This window comes from Megalobrama amblycephala, linkage group LG4 (genome assembly GCF_018812025.1).
Source record: "Megalobrama amblycephala isolate DHTTF-2021 linkage group LG4, ASM1881202v1, whole genome shotgun sequence".
Lineage (NCBI taxonomy): Eukaryota > Metazoa > Chordata > Actinopteri > Cypriniformes > Xenocyprididae > Megalobrama > Megalobrama amblycephala.
Window position 1 is genome coordinate 2427846 of NC_063047.1, and position 17063 is coordinate 2444908.

A 17063-nucleotide genomic window follows, 5' to 3' on the forward strand; every position below is an offset into this window, starting at 1 on the left:
GTTAATTCTTGGTTCATGTGCTCTGTTTGGCCATTGGATTCTGGATGTTACCCTGAAGTGAGGGTGATGCTGACATTGAGGTTTTTGAAGAAAGCTGACCAGACTCGAGATGTGAATTTTGGGTCCCTGTCTGAAACGACGTCCTCGGGTAGTCCATAGAAGCGGAACACATAATTGCATAGAAGCTCGGCTGTCTCGAATGCTGTGGGTAGCTTGGCCAGTGGTATGAGTTTGCAAGCTTCTGAGAAGCGATCGATGACTGTGAGGATGGTGTGGCCTTGAGACTCTGGAAGATCAGTGACTAAATCGATGGCTATGAGAGACCAGGGACGTTGTGGAATGGGTAACGGTTGTAACAATCCTGCTGGAGCTTGATGTGATGGAGGAATTATGTTCTCTGCATTTTCCGTCCGTTCCACCTCCTCGTTCTGCCATGACAGCGCGTCCGCCTTGGTGTTTTTCGAACCTGGTCTGTAAGTTACAGTGAATTGGAAGCGTGTGAAGAACAGGGCCCATCTAGTTTGTCGTGGGTTTAGACGTTTGGCGGAATGCAGGTACTCCAGATTCTTGTGGTCCGTAAGAATGGTGAATGCATGTTTTGCTCCCTCCAACCAGTGACGCCATTCCTCCAGAGCCACCTTCATTGCCAGTAACTCACGATTGCCCACATCGTAATTACGTTCTGCTGCCGACAGTTTTCTTGAGTAAAAGGCACAAGGGTAAATTTTTTTGGGGTTACCTTGGCGCTGGGAAAGGATGGCCCCTATGTCCATGCTGGAAGCGTCCACCTCCACAATGAAGGGGAGTTCTGGGTCTGGATGACGGAGAATGGGTGCAGTGGTGAAATGCTCCTTTAAGTCTTGGAAAGCTTTTCAGCCTCAGAGGACCAGACGAGACGTGAAGACTGCCGTTTGGTCATGGACGTTAATGGGGCTGCGACGTCACTTAAGTTCCGTATGAACCGCCTGTAGAAGTTGGCGAACCCCAGGAACCATTGTAACTCCTTCAGGGTACGAGGTTGTGGCCATTCTAGCACCGCTTTTACCTTGCTGTCATCCATGGCAATGCCCTCACGGCTGATAACATACCCCAGAAAGGATATTGAAGTTTGATGAAATTCACACTTCTCGGCTTTTGCATATAGTTTATGTTGTATCAGTCTCTGTAATACTGCCCGTACATGTTGAACGTGTTCCTCAAAGGAGTTGGAATAGATGAGGATTTCATCAATGTAGACAATGACCCAGCGATTCAGCATGTCACGGAAGACGTCATTTATGAAGGACTGGAAGACAGAGCTTGGTGAAGTATGCGGCCTGTCTGAGTTGTTCAAGGGCTGGAGGAACCAAAGGCAGGGGGTACCGGAACTTGACGGTGATATCATTCAGCCCACGGTAATCAATGCAGGGTCTCAAGCAGAAGAAGAACCCGGATGCTGCTGGTGATGTGGATGGATGGATAAATCTTTTAGCTAGTTCCTCTTCGATGTAGGTTTTCATTGCTGCTGCCTCGGGTTGTGACGGGAAAGATCCTGCCCTTGGGAGGCGTGGTACCAGGCAGTAGGTCGATGGCACAGTCACCGGGACAGTGAGGAGGTAGTTCGGTGGACTTGTCTTTACTGAATGCCACGGCCAGATCAGCATATTCATCAGGTATGTTAAGTTTTCCAGTGTCAGTGTCTTGGAGTGAAACGGCTTGAACCGGCAGGGGAGTGATTTGTTTCAAGCAGCCCCATTGTACAACCTGGCCATCTTTCCAGGAAACGTGAGGATTATGCATTCTGAGCCACAGCAGACCAAGGATCACAGGGTTGTTGGGTGAGTGAATGATTAAGCGAATTTGCTCGTGGTGAAGGGCTCCTACTTGTAAGGCGAGTTCAGCGGTGATATGGGCCACTCTGCCTCCCCCGATGGGCTTCCCATCTAGTGCCTTCACTGTCAACAGGGAATTACAGTCTGTTAGAGAGATGTTATGCTCTTTGATGAATGTGTCTGACATTAAATTCCCAGCGGCTCCAGAGTCCAGTAGTGCGTGAGTGGATATACTTTGACTATTAACGGTAATCTGGATGGGAATTTTGAAGCAGTTGGAAGAGTAGTTAGAGTGATGTGGGGAACTCACCGCCTTGGAATTGGAGGATTGAGGTGGTACGGGGCAGTTGATTTTGACATGACCAGCCTGACCGCAGTAGAGACACAAGTGTAGTTGTCGTCTTCTCTCTCTCTCTTCGGGAAGAAGTGGGGTGTAACCGAGCTGCATGGGTTCGAGAGCTGGACTTACTGAGGTGGTTAGTCGGACAGGGCGCCGGGATCGCAGAAGATTGTCAATCTGAATGGCTAGTTTGATGAAAGCATTGAGTGAGTTTCCCTCATCCCGGCATGCAAGCTCGGCTTGTAGCTCCAGTGTTAAGCCCCTACAATACAGCAGCTTTAATGTGTCCTCCACCCAGTTCGTTTGGGCGGCCAGAGTACGGAAGTTCAGTGCGTACTCGGCTGCTGTTTGTTTACCTTGGCTGAGAGAAAGTAAGTGATTGCCAGCGCTCTTGCCTCCTTCGGGATGTTCAAAGACTTCTTTAAAGTTTCGCAAGAAGTCCTGAAAGGTGGGAATCACAGAGTTGTCATCTCTCCACACCGCTGTGTCCCAATCCAGTGCTTTGCCAGTGAGTAAAGAACAGACAAACGATATCCGACTGGATCTGGTGGGATACAGAGACGGCTGCTGGTTGATGAACAGGGAACATTGGAGAAGGAACCCCTTACATCTGGCGGGAGTGCCGTCGAACCTTTCTGGGAGCGCTAGGCGTGGGTTGACTGCAGGGGAGGCCGCGAAGCCTAGATTGGCGGGAGCAGCGGGGCTTCGGCAGGGCTGAACCGGAGGCCTTGTAGCGTCTTCACCAGTTCTTCGGTAAGGGAAGTCAAGCGGTTAAGTTGATGTTGATGCACCTCTAGCTGGTTGGCCTGGGCAGTCAATTCAGAGGAGATCTGCATGAGGGCTGCTGGATTGCTGTGTGGTGAAGTCTTCTGTAGTGATGGGTCGACAGAATGTGGATCCATTTGCAGCTTTTATTAAAAGGACTTACAATGCAGACAGGGCAAAGGCAGAGGCATAAACAGGGACAGGCAATGGTCATGGTAGGTGGCAGACAAACAGAAACGGGTCACAGGGAAGGATCAAGGCAGGCGGCAATACAATCAAAGTCCAGTAAACAGGCAGGGATCAGGGTAGGCGGCAACGGGTCACAGAGAATAAACAATCCAGTCGATAACGAGAAACAGTCCACAGGAAAACGCTCAGAAATGATCACCAAGGCAAATCAAGACTTCGCAATGTGTGTGTGTGTCTTAAATAGTGTGAGTGTGATGCAGCGCAGATGTGTGTGCAATCAGTCCCAGGAATAAGGGCCTATGGGTAACGTAGTCCGAATGGTAACTGATCAATATTCCGGTGATGGCTCCCTCCGGCAGTCCGGAGGAAGGGCCGTGGGAGCCACATTCGTGACACTATTCCATAAAATGACAGTTGTCAAGATCATACCAGAGCATTGTTATATAAGGACTGATTTAATGGTAGGTATTGAACTTTAGTGATATTAAACTTTCCTGTATGGAAAAGTTATTCAAAATTATTTACTATTTGCTATGTGCATCAGGAAAGACAAATAATAACATAAAGAAGTATGCAGTCATTCATTAAAGTTAATGATAAGCATTTCAATAATAATTATTAAAAAATAGCATTTATATTTCTGTATAAATAGCATTTATATTTTTATGTTATAAAAAGTGGAGTTTGGAGTTTGGAGTTTGTTGTGTGTGTGGTATTTATGTTCTGCAGAACAGGAACCTGCTGAAAACCAGTTTTATACTGAGTCAGGCCCGATTGTTTTTAATCCTTTCCTGCTTAAAAATATAAATAAATAAATAATAGTAAAATATAATTTATTCCTGTGATCAAGGCTGAATTTTCAGCATCATTACTGCAGTCTTCAGAGAAACATTTCTGATTTTCTGATTTCTTTGCAGCGGGAGTTCAATCCAGGGGGCCAGAAGCGCTACTGCACCCTGAACAAGATCCAAATGCCCCAGCTACAGACGAGGAGTGTTACCAGGTGCTCATGAACCTTGTGGACATGAATCTCTCTGTTTTGACTGGCAATGATCCTGCTGCTTTTGATGAATCCATCGGGACATCACTGAACGGTAATAAGCCACTGATTGGTCTGTATGTCCATCACAGCCTTGTGTTCACGTCTTAATGAAAGTTTTAGGGCCCATTCACACCGAGGATTATAACTAGATATATTGCTCTAAATATAAAAGAATAGCAGAGTCCACACCACAACTGTAACGGCGCAGAGAAACAATATCATTGGAATCACTTTCAGAACGATTTCTTCCAGCTGATGAAAAATAAAAACATTGACAGCCAATCAGAATCCATCCTGCTTAAAGAGCTCGAGCATTTAAAGCGACAGATGACAAAACTGCAGCTTGTGCTTAAAGAGTTAGTTCACCTAAATATATTAATATAAATATCAAGATTATTATTTTGTAAATAAGGTGCTACATTTTGTTTTTTGCACAAACAAAGCACTCACATCACTTCATAAAATTGAGGTTAAACTACTGGAGTCACATGAATTACTTTAAAGGGATAGTTCAGCCAGAAATTACAATTCTGTCCTAATTTACTCATCTTCAATTAGTTTCTTTCTTTTGTACATAAAAGAAGATATTTGAAAGATTGTGTGTAACTAAACAGTTGATGTACATTGACTTCCATAGTAGAAAAAAATATAGTCAATAGGGTCGATCAACAGTTTGGTTACAGACATTCTTCAAAATATCTTCTTTTTGTGTTCAGCAGAATAATGAAATTCATATAGGTTTAGAACAAAAATTTTCATTTTTGGGTGAACTAACTCTTTAATAAACAGAATGATATTGTGCGTTGGTCTGGACAATGTGAACGCTAAAATAGTTATCATTATAGTTACCGACCTTGGTGTGAACAGGCCTTTATTGACAGATTTGAGAAGGATTTTTTTTTTTTTTATATATATATGAAATACTGCAAAAAATACAGAAGGCCATATTTCATATCTGTTATTAAATGTGTCATTTTTAAGTTGCTTTGGATAAAAGCATCTTTTTAATGATTAAATGTAATTTAAAAAAATGTATTAGTCTACTTTTGCTTTTTTTGAAAAATTAAAAACCAATTGTAAAAATCCATTAAAAAAAAAGATACACAAACTAAATAAGAAGAACTCACTAATGTACCTGTCCCTTCTTTTTACAGGCCCCTGTGGACGCAGAGGTGTGGCTTGTTCGAGAGCTGCTCATAAAAAAGCTGCTCATAAAAAAGCAGATGTGAATATGAAGAGATACACCAAGGAAGTATGCAACAGTTTGAGTGGATTTCATTTCTGGCCATATGGTACGCTGAACAGTTTTTGATATCCATCCATCCATTCTCCTAACCACTTTTCTATATCATGGGGATGCTGATTTACACCTTAAGATTTATGTATTTGAATCCATTGTTTTAACATACTAATAAACGTAATGTGATGCATATTTGTCAGTCACACATCAATAAAAAAGGTCAGATTTCTGTAGACAACTATTTGCATCTATTTGATTTTATTTCAATCTTAATATAAATCATATTCTCAAAAAGCCTTCAGCATAAATCTGCTCATTGTGGAAAAACTATGAACATGGCTAAAACATGGCTAGCTGTGGAACAAGCGATATTCAACTATTATAGAAATCTGAACTGATTCATTTATGTATGACTGACAAATATGCATCACATTAAGTTTATTAGTTTGTGTTAAAACTGTGTAATTCAGATGGATGGAAATTTTATATGCAATTCAGTTACATTTAGGTCTAATTTGCTTTTTGAGTGGCCAGTCCATCAGTGTGTCTAATATGATATTGTAATTCATTCACTTTTGATTTTATAGTCAGATACGTAAGCCACTGTACATTTAATATTTTAGTAGCCGCAACTGAGATGTGCTTTAAGATTGAAATAACTTTTCATTCTCTAGTTCTTTTGAAAACCAGTTGATTAATTCTATTTAAAAAATACAGTCAACATTGTTTTTGATAAGTTCTCAAAACTGCACTATGTCAAAATGAACAAAATGTAAATAATGAGCGAGTATATTACAAATCCAACTGTCAAACTGTGTTTTTGCCTTACCCCAAATCACTGCCGTAAGCTTATAATAATCAGCCGTGTTTATGTCTATCTGTAAATAAATGAAAGAAGTTCAGGCTACTATATGCAGTGGAAGGTGTCGTAATAGCTTGAATCCACGACAAATGAACATTGAAACTAAACGAGTTTTCAAGCAAAACGTGAAAGAACTCATAATAAAACACACACACACACAAAAAAAATAAAATAAATGGTAATTGAAACTTTTTTTTCTCGCAGTTGTGTTTTTTCTGACTTTATATCTCACAGTTCTGACTTTATCCCAAGGCTTAAGTTAGTCCTAGACTAAAAAGCATGTTTGAACTGTTTCATTTGAAAGAAACTTGCTCTGAGATCTCAAAATATGTCAGTGCAACTGTTTTGTCTCAAGATGCACGTCACAGACCTGCCAGGCTCCAACATCAGCCAATCACAGCGCACTCCCTCACCAGAGTTCTAATCACACACACCTGTTTCCAATCAGCACCCCATCACCACAGATACTTAAGCCCACCACTTACCTCAGTCAGTAGTCTGGTCTCGTTTATGCAAAGGACTCTTCCTGTTAAACGCCAAGACTTCGTTGTTACTTACCTTCTCTACTCCAGCGTGTTTCCCCAGTCTTCGTGCTTTGTCATCTGTGTGTGAGTTCACCTACCGTCTCTGTGTGTCCAGCCAGCTAATCGTGGTGGATCCACGATCCACCAACCTGTAAGACAAAGGACAGTATCAGTATTTCAGTTACCACATCACAAAGACTCTGCCATTCACTTACCTACTCATCTGTATTTAACCTGCTATTTGTCAAACAACCATCTGCTTGCATACCTGTTGTCTCCTACCCTTCTGTACATAACAGCACATCAGTAAAAAAAATTCTAAGACACGTTTATAAAAGTTACTTAAATGCCCTAATTGAACTAAGGCCTTGTTACGCGCTTAAAGTTGTTAACTGGAATGAGCGCAACATTTAGATCAGTGGTTCTCAACTCCAGTCCTCGGGACCCACTGCTCTGCACATTTTGTATGTCTCTCTTATCTGACACACTCAATTCAGTTCATGCAGACTCTCCTAATGAGCTGATGATCTAAATCAGGTGTGTTAAATAAGGGATACATACAAAATGTGCAGAGCAGTGGGTCCCGAGGACTGGAGTTGAGAAACACTGATTTAGATGAGATGCAGCTGTTGCAGTGTGGGGAAGAACAAATCGAACAACAAAGGATGCAATAACAACCCGATGTTTATTAACACGGTGAGAATGTAGACAATACAATAAAAACATGAACTCAGTAAAAGTAAGAAAAAAGCAAGGATGTCGCCAAAAAAAAGAAATAATCATAACAAAACCCACTAACTAGCGCCCACGCCCCTAAACTAACTACCGAAAACAAAATGTAAAAACAAAACCGAAAACTTCGACACGGCGCCTTAACTAAACTCCACTAAATAAATAAACAAAAAAATACAATGGAGGCGGACACCCACATACTATCTAACATTAATTGCTAGCTACCAAGTCGAGCCGTCACGCACTATACGGAATTAACAATTGTCAGTGAGATGGATGTTAGCACTCAGCTTTCCGCAGCAAAAAGGGATTCATTATTTGCCAACCGAATGGTTGACAGATAATAACTTCACGCCAGATTTCGAATGGACACAAATATTTAACACGAGAACTTGTATCACGCTCTTACTCAATCAGATTAACCATTACACAGAAACGAACAACTCACAGATGCCGTCTCAATAAACCACAGACTAAATGAACAGTTCGCAGTCACAAAGTATGGTTGGCTCTGGCTCGACAAACGTGAGTGAGGTCCGAGCCCAAACGCACACTGCAGGTGGAACGCCGCCAAAGCTTTTTAAATGATCAGCCACCCGCAGATTGGCAGAACGCTGGTTAGCACGTCAACGCGTCATGACTTCACCAGAATGATCACTGCTTTACCGTCCAATAGGATCAACCTAGAACTCGACAGACAGGTAACAGAAGGGAGGGAAAAAACAAAAACAAAATGCAAAAACCTACGTGGAATGTAACAGGCCTAATCCTGGTTTAGACTAAGCCCTGTCTGTGAAACCGGGCCTATATCTTGCAATTCTGACTTTATAACTCACATTTCTGACTTTATATCGTGCAATTCTGAATTTTTCTCGCTGTTCTGACTTTCTCGCAATTCTGACTTCTCACAATTTTGACTTTATTTCTCGCAATTCTGACTTTATATCTAGCAATTCTGACTTTTTTTCTCGCAATTCTGACTTTGTCTCGCAATTCTGACTTTATATCTAGCAATTCTGACTTTGTCTCGCAATTCTGACTTTGTCTCGCAATTCTGACTTTTGTCTCGCAATTCTGACTTTGTCTCGCAGTTCTGACTTTGTCTTGCAATTCTGACTTTATGTCTCACAATTCTGACTTTATGTCTCGCAATTCTGACTTTTTTCTCGCAATTCTGACTTTATATCTAGCAATTCTGACTTTATATCTAGCAATTCTGACTTTATTTCTCGCAATTCTGACTTTATTTCTCGCAATTCTGACTTTATATCTAGCAATTCTGACTTTTTTTCTCGCAATTCTGACTTTATCTTGCAATTCTGACTTTATATCTGATTTTATCACAATTCTGACTTCTCACAATTCTGACTTCTCACAATTCTGACTTCTCACAATTCTGACTTTATTTCTCTCAATTCTGACTTTTTTCTCGCAATTCTGACTTCTCACAACTCTGACTTTATTTCTCTCAATTCTGACTTTTTTTCTCGCAATTCTGACTTTATCTTGCAATTCTGACTTTATATCTGATTTTATCGCAATTCTGACTTCTCACAATTCTGGCTTTATTTCTCACAATTCTGACTTTATTTCTCTCAATTCTGACTTGGTCTCGCAATTCTGACTTTTTTCTCGCAATTCTGACTTTGTCTCGCAATTCTTACTTTATTTCTCGCAATTCTGACTTTTTTTTTCGCAATTCTGACACTTTTTTCTCGCAATTCTGACTTTGTCTCGCAATTCTGACTTCTTGCAATTCTGACTATATCTAGCAATTCTGACTTTTTTTCTCGCATTTTGTTATTTTTGTTATATCTCGCAATTGTTATATCTTTTCTCACAATTCTGACTTCTCGCAATTATGACTTTATCTAGCAATTCTGACTTTTTTTCTCGCAATTCTGACTTTTTTTCTCGCATTTTATTATTTTTGTTATATATCGCAATTGTTACATCTCACAATTTTGACTTTGTCTTGCAATTCTGACTTTTTCTCGCAATTCTGACTTCTCGCAATTCTGACTTTATATCTAGCAATTCTGACTATTTTTCTCGCAATTCTGACTTTATATCTAGCAATTCTGACTTTGTCTAGTCGCAATTCTGACTTTGTCTCGCAATTCTGACTTTGTCTCACAATTCTGACTTTTTTTTTCTCGTAATTCTGACTTCTCGCAATTCTGACTTTATATCTAGCAATTCTGACTTTTTTTCTCGCATTTTGTTATTTTTGTTATATCTCGCAATTGTTATATCTCACAATTTTGACTTTGTCTCGCAATTCTGACTTTTTTTTCTCGCAATTCTGACTTCTCGCAATTCTGACTTTCTATCTAGCAATTCTGACTTTTTCTCGCAATTCTGACTTTATATCTAGCAATTCTGACTTTGTCTCGCAATTCTGACTTTTTTCTCACAATTCTGACTTTGTCTCGCAATTCTGACTTTGTCTCGCAATTCTGACTTTGTCTCGCAATTCTGACTTTTTTTCTCGCAATTCTGACTTTTCGCAATTCTGACTTTATATCTAGCAATTCTGACTTTTTTTCTCGCATTTTGTTATTTTTGTTATATCTCGCAATTGTTATATCTCACAATTTTGACTTTGTCTTGCAATTCTGACTTTTTCTCGCAATTCTGACATTTTTTTTTTTCTCGCACTTCTGACTTTTCTCACAATTCTGACTTTTCGCAATTCTGAGTTTTCGCAATTCTGACTTTTTCTCGCAATTCTGACTTTTTTTTTTCTCGCACTTCTGACTTTTCTCACAATTCTGACTTCTCGCAATTCTGACTTTTTTTCTCGTAATTCTGACTTCTCGCAATTCTGACTTCTCGCAATTCTGACTTTATATCTAGCAATTCTGACTTTTTTTCTCGCAATTCTGACTTCTCGCAATTCTGACTTCTCGCAATTCTGACTTTTTTTTCTCGCAATTCTGACTTCTCGCAATTCTGACTTTATATCTAGCAATTCTGACTTTTTTCTCGCAATTCTGACTTTGTCTCACAATTCTGACTTTGTCTCGCAATTCTGACTTTGTCTCACAATTCTGACATTTTTTTTCTCGCAATTCTGACTATATCTAGCAATTCTGACTTTTTTCTCGCAATTCTGACTTTGTCTCACAATTCTGACTTTGTCTCGCAATTCTGACTTTGTCTCACAATTCTGACATTTTTTTTCTCGCAATTCTGACTTTTTTTCTCGCAATTGTTATATCTCACAATTTTGACTTTGTCTTGCAATTCTGACTTTTTCTCGCACTTCTGACTTTTGTCACAATTCTGACTTCTCGCAATTCTGACTTTTTTTCTCGTAATTCTGACTTCTCGCAATTCTGACTTCTCGCAATTCTGACTTTGTCTCGCAATTCTGACTTTTTTTCTCGCATTTTGTTATTTTTGTTATATCTCGCAATTGTTATATCTCACAATTTTGACTTTGTCTTGCAATTCTGACTTTTTCTCACACTTCTGACTTTTCTCACAATTCTGGCTTCTCGCAATTCTGACTTTTTTTCTCGCAATTCTGACTTTATATCTAGCAATTCTGACATTTTTCTCGCAATTCTGACTTTGTCTCGCAATTCTGAAATTTTTTTTCTCGCAATTCTGACTTTCTATCTAGCAATTCTGACTTTTTTTCTCGCATTTTGTTATTTTTGTTATATCTCGCAATTGTTATATCTCACAATTTTGACTTTGTCTTGCAATTCTGACTTTTTCTCACACTTCTGACTTTTCTCACAATTCTGACTTCTCGCAATTCTGACTTTTTTTCTCGTAATTCTGACTTCTCGCAATTCTGACTTTGTCTCGCAATTCTGACTTTGTCTCGCAATTCTGACTTTGTCTCGCAATTCTGACTTCTCGCAATTCTGACTTCTCGCAATTCTGACTTTATATCTAGCAATTCTGACTTTTTTCTCGCAATTCTGACTTTTTTTCGCAATTATGACTTTTTCTCGCAATTCTGACTTTTCTCACAATTCTGACTTCTCACAATTCTGACTTTTTTTTCTCGCAATTCTGACTTCTCGCAATTCTGACTTTTCGCAATTCTGACTTTTTCTCGCAATTCTGACTTTTCTCACAATTCTGACTTTTTTTTCTCGCAATTCTGACTTTTCCACAATTCTGACTTCTCGCAATTCTGACTTCTCGCAATTCTGACTTTTATCTAGCAATTCTGACTTTTTTTTTCTCGCATTTTGTTATTTTTGTTATCTTGCAATTGTTATATCTCACAATTCTGACTGTGTCTCGCAATTCTGACTTTTTTTCTCGCAATTCTGACTTTCTCACAATTCTGATTTTTTTTCTCGCAATTTGACTTCCCGCAATTCTGACTTTGTCTCGCAATTCTGACTTTTTCTCGCAATTCTGACTTCTCGCAATTCTGACTTTTTTTCTCGCAATTCTGACTTCTCGCAATTCTGACTTTTTTTTCTCACAATTCTAACTTCTCGCAATTCTGACTTTATATCTAGCAATTCTGACTCTTTTCTCGCAATTCTGACTTCTTGCAATTCTGACTTTATCTAGCAATTCTGACTTCTCGCAATTCTGACTTTTTTCTCGCAATTCTGACTTCTCGCAATTCAGACTTTTTTCTCGCAATTCTGACGTTTTTTTTCTCGCAATTCTGACTTTATATCTAGCAATTCTGACTCTTTTCTCGCAATTCTGACTTTATCTAGCAATTCTGACTTCTCGCAATTCTGACTTTATATCTAGCAATTCTGACTTTCTCACAATTCTGACATTTTTTTTTCTTGCAATTCTGACTTTATATCTAGCAATTCTGACTTTGTCTCGCAATTCTGACTTTTCTCGCAATTCTGACTTTTCTCGCAATTCTGACTTTTCTCGCAATTCTGACTTTGTCTCGCAATTCTGATTTCTCGCAATTCTGATTTCTCGCAATTCTGATTTCTCGCATCTCTGACTTTTTTCTCGCTACTCTGACTTTATATCTTGCAATTCTGACTTTGTCTCACAATTCTGACTTTATCTCGCAATTCTGAAATTTTTTCTCGCTACTCTGACTTTATATCTTGCAATTCTGACTTTGTCTCGCAATTCCGACTTCTCGCAATTCTGACTTTATATCTCACAATTCTGACTCTTTTCTCACATTTCTGACTCTTGTCTCACAATTCTGACTTTATCTGGCAATTCTGACATTTTTTCTCGCAATTCTGACTTTTTGTCTCGCAATTCTGACTTTTATCTCAATTCTGACTTCTCGCAATTCTGACTTTTTTTCTAGCAATTCTGACTTTTTCTCGCAATTCTGACTTTATATCTAGCAATTCTGACTATATCTAGCAATTCTGACTTTGTCTCGCAATTCTGACTTTTTTCTCACAATTCTGACTTTGTCTCGCAATTCTGACTTTGTCTCGCAATTCTGACTTTTTTTTCTCGCAATTCTGACTTTTCGCAATTCTGACTTTATATCTAGCAATTCTGACTTTTTTTCTCGCATTTTGTTATTTTTGTTATATCTCGCAATTGTTATATCTCACAATTTTGACTTTGTCTTGCAATTCTGACTTTTTCTCGCAATTCTGACATTTTTTTTTCTCGCACTTCTGACTTTTCTCACAATTCTGACTTTTCGCAATTCTGACTTTTCGCAATTCTGACTTTTTCTCGCAATTCTGACTTTTTTTTTTCTCGCACTTCTGACTTTTCTCACAATTCTGACTTCTCGCAATTCTGACTTCTCGCAATTCTGACTTTATATCTAGCAATTCTGACTTTTTTTCTCGCAATTCTGACTTCTCGCAATTCTGACTTTTCTCGCAATTCTGACTTTTCTCGCAATTCTGACTTTTCTCGCAATTCTGACTTTGTCTCACAATTCTGACTTTTTTTCTCGCTACTCTGACTTTGTCTCGCAATTCTGATTTCTCGCAATTCTGACTTTTTTCTCGCTACTCTGACTTTATATCTTGCAATTCTGACTTTGTCTCACAATTCTGACTTTATCTCGCAATTCTGACATTTTTTCTCGCTACTCTGACTTTATATCTTGCAATTCTGACTTTGTCTCGCAATTCCGACTTCTCGCAATTCTGACTTTATATCTCACAATTCTGACTCTTTTCTCACATTTCTGACTCTTGTCTCACAATTCTGACTTTATCTGGCAATTCTGACATTTTTTCTCGCAATTCTGACTTTTTGTCTCGCAATTCTGACTTTTATCTCAATTCTGACTTCTCGCAATTCTGACTTTTTTTCTAGCAATTCTGACTTTATCTTGCAATTCTGACTTTTCTCACAATTCCGACTTCTCGCAATTCTGACTTTATATCTAGCAATTCTGACTTTTTTTCTCGCAATTCTGACTTCTCGCAATTCTGACTTTATATCTAGCAATTCTCACTTTTTTTTCTCGCAATTCTGACTTCTCGCAATTCTGACTTTATATCTAGCAATTCTGACTTCTCGCAATTCTGACTTTATATCTAGCAATTCTGACTTTTTTTTCTTGCAATTCTGACTTTATATCTAGCAATTCTGACTTTTTTTTTCTTGCAATTCTGACTTTATCTAGCAATTCTGACTTTTTTCTCACTACTCTGACTTTATATCTCGCAATTCTGACTTTGTCTCGCAATTCTGACTTCTCACAATTCTGTCTTTATTTCTCACAATTCTGACTTTATATCTAGCAATTCTGACTTTTTTTCTCGTACTCTGACTTTATATCTCGCAATTCTGACTTTTCTCACAATTCTGACTCTTTTCTCGCAATTCTGACTTTATATCTCACAATTCTGACTCTCTTTTCTCGCAATTCTGACTCTTTTCTCGCAATTCTGGCATTTTTTTTCTGACAATTCTGACTTTATATCTCACAATTCTGACTCTTTTCTCGCAATTCTGACTCTTTTCTCACAATTCTGACATTTTTCTCACAATTCTGACTTCTCGCAATTCTGACTTTATATCTCACAATTCTGACTCTTTTCTCGCAATTCTGACTCTTTTCTCGCAATTCTGACATTTTTTCTCGCAATTCTGACTTCTCGCAATTCTGACTTTATATCTCACAATTCTGACTCTTTTCTCACATTTCTGACTCTTGTCTCGCAATTCTGACTTTATCTGGCAATTCTGACATTTTTTCTCGCAATTCTGACTTTTATCTCAATTCTGACTTCTCGCAATTCTGACTTTTTTTCTAGCAATTCTGACTTTATCTGCAATTCTGACTTTCTCTCACGATTCCGACTTCTCGCAATTCTGACTTTATATCTAGCAATTCTGACTTTTTTCTCGCAATTCTGACTTCTCGCAATTCTGACTTTATATCTAGCAATTCTCACTTTTTTTCTCGCAATTCTGACTTCTCGCAATTCTGACTTTATATCTAGCAATTCTGACTTCTCGCAATTCTGACTTTATATCTAGCAATTCTGACTTTTTTTTCTTGCAATTCTGACTTTATCTAGCAATTCTGACTTTTTTTCTCACTACTCTGACTTTATATCTCGCAATTCTGACTTTGTCTCACAATTCTGACTTCTCACAATTCTGTCTTTATTTCTCACAATTCTGACTTTATATCTAGCAATTCTGACTTTTTTCTCGCAATTCTGACTTTGTCTCACAATTCTGACTTTGTCTCGCAATTCTGACTTTGTCTCACAATTCTGACATTTTTTTTCTCGCAATTCTGACTTTTTTTCTCGCAATTGTTATATCTCACAATTTTGACTTTGTCTTGCAATTCTGACTTTTTCTCGCACTTCTGACTTTTGTCACAATTCTGACTTCTCGCAATTCTGACTTTTTTTCTCGTAATTCTGACTTCTCGCAATTCTGACTTCTCGCAATTCTGACTTTGTCTCGCAATTCTGACTTTTTTTCTCGCATTTTGTTATTTTTGTTATATCTCGCAATTGTTATATCTCACAATTTTGACTTTGTCTTGCAATTCTGACTTTTTCTCACACTTCTGACTTTTCTCACAATTCTGGCTTCTCGCAATTCTGACTTTTTTTCTCGCAATTCTGACTTTATATCTAGCAATTCTGACATTTTTCTCGCAATTCTGACTTTGTCTCGCAATTCTGAAATTTTTTTTCTCGCAATTCTGACTTTCTATCTAGCAATTCTGACTTTTTTTCTCGCATTTTGTTATTTTTGTTATATCTCGCAATTGTTATATCTCACAATTTTGACTTTGTCTTGCAATTCTGACTTTTTCTCACACTTCTGACTTTTCTCACAATTCTGACTTCTCGCAATTCTGACTTTTTTTCTCGTAATTCTGACTTCTCGCAATTCTGACTTTGTCTCGCAATTCTGACTTTGTCTCGCAATTCTGACTTTGTCTCGCAATTCTGACTTCTCGCAATTCTGACTTCTCGCAATTCTGACTTTATATCTAGCAATTCTGACTTTTTTCTCGCAATTCTGACTTTTTTTCGCAATTATGACTTTTTCTCGCAATTCTGACTTTTCTCACAATTCTGACTTCTCACAATTCTGACTTTTTTTTCTCGCAATTCTGACTTCTCGCAATTCTGACTTTTCGCAATTCTGACTTTTTCTCGCAATTCTGACTTTTTCTCACAATTCTGACATTTTTTTTCTCGCACTTCTGACTTTTCCCACAATTCTGACTTCTCGCAATTCTGACTTCTCGCAATTCTGACTTTATATCTAGCAATTCTTACTTTTTTTTTCTCGCATTTTGTTATTTTTGTTATCTTGCAATTGTTATATCTCACAATTCTGACTGTGTCTCGCAATTCTGACTTTTTTTCTCGCAATTCTGACTTTCTCACAATTCTGATTTTTTTTCTCGCAATTTGGACTTCCCGCAATTCTGACTTTGTCTCGCAATTCTGACTTTTTCTCGCAATTCTGACTTCTCGCAATTCTGACTTTTTTTCTCGCAATTCTGACTTCTCGCAATTCTGACTTTTTTTTCTCACAATTCTAACTTCTCGCAATTCTGACTTTATATCTAGCAATTCTGACTCTTTTCTCGCAATTCTGACTTCTTGCAATTCTGACTTTATCTAGCAATTCTGACTTCTCGCAATTCTGACTTTTTTCTCGCAATTCTGACTTCTCGCAATTCAGACTTTTTTCTCGCAATTCTGACGTTTTTTTTCTCGCAATTCTGACTTTATATCTAGCAATTCTGACTCTTTTCTCGCAATTCTGACTTTATCTAGCAATTCTGACTTCTCGCAATTCTGACTTTATATCTAGCAATTCTGACTTTCTCACAATTCTGACATTTTTTTTTCTTGCAATTCTGACTTTATATCTAGCAATTCTGACTTTGTCTCGCAATTCTGACTTTTCTCGCAATTCTGACTTTTCTCGCAATTCTGACTTTTCTCGCAATTCTGACTTTGTCTCGCAATTCTGATTTCTCGCAATTCTGATTTCTCGCAATTCTGATTTCTCGCATCTCTGACTTTTTTCTCGCTACTCTGACTTTATATCTTGCAATTCTGACTTTGTCTCACAATTCTGACTTTATCTCGCAATTCTGAAATTTTTTCTCGCTACTCTGAC

The 17063-nt window shown here is 38.3% G+C and overlaps 1 protein-coding gene across 1 annotated transcript in view; it reads left to right on the forward strand.

Annotated features, from left to right (window-relative positions):
• Nucleotides 1–17063, forward strand: part of LOC125266278 (cytosolic phospholipase A2 gamma-like) — a 55382-nt gene that overhangs the window by 27062 nt on the left and 11257 nt on the right. The window contains exons 10-11 of the mRNA XM_048186793.1: nucleotides 4023–4199; nucleotides 5302–5439. Coding sequence (XP_048042750.1) covers nucleotides 4023–4199; nucleotides 5302–5439 — 315 coding nt within the window. The remainder of the gene's footprint in view (nucleotides 1–4022; nucleotides 4200–5301; nucleotides 5440–17063) is intronic.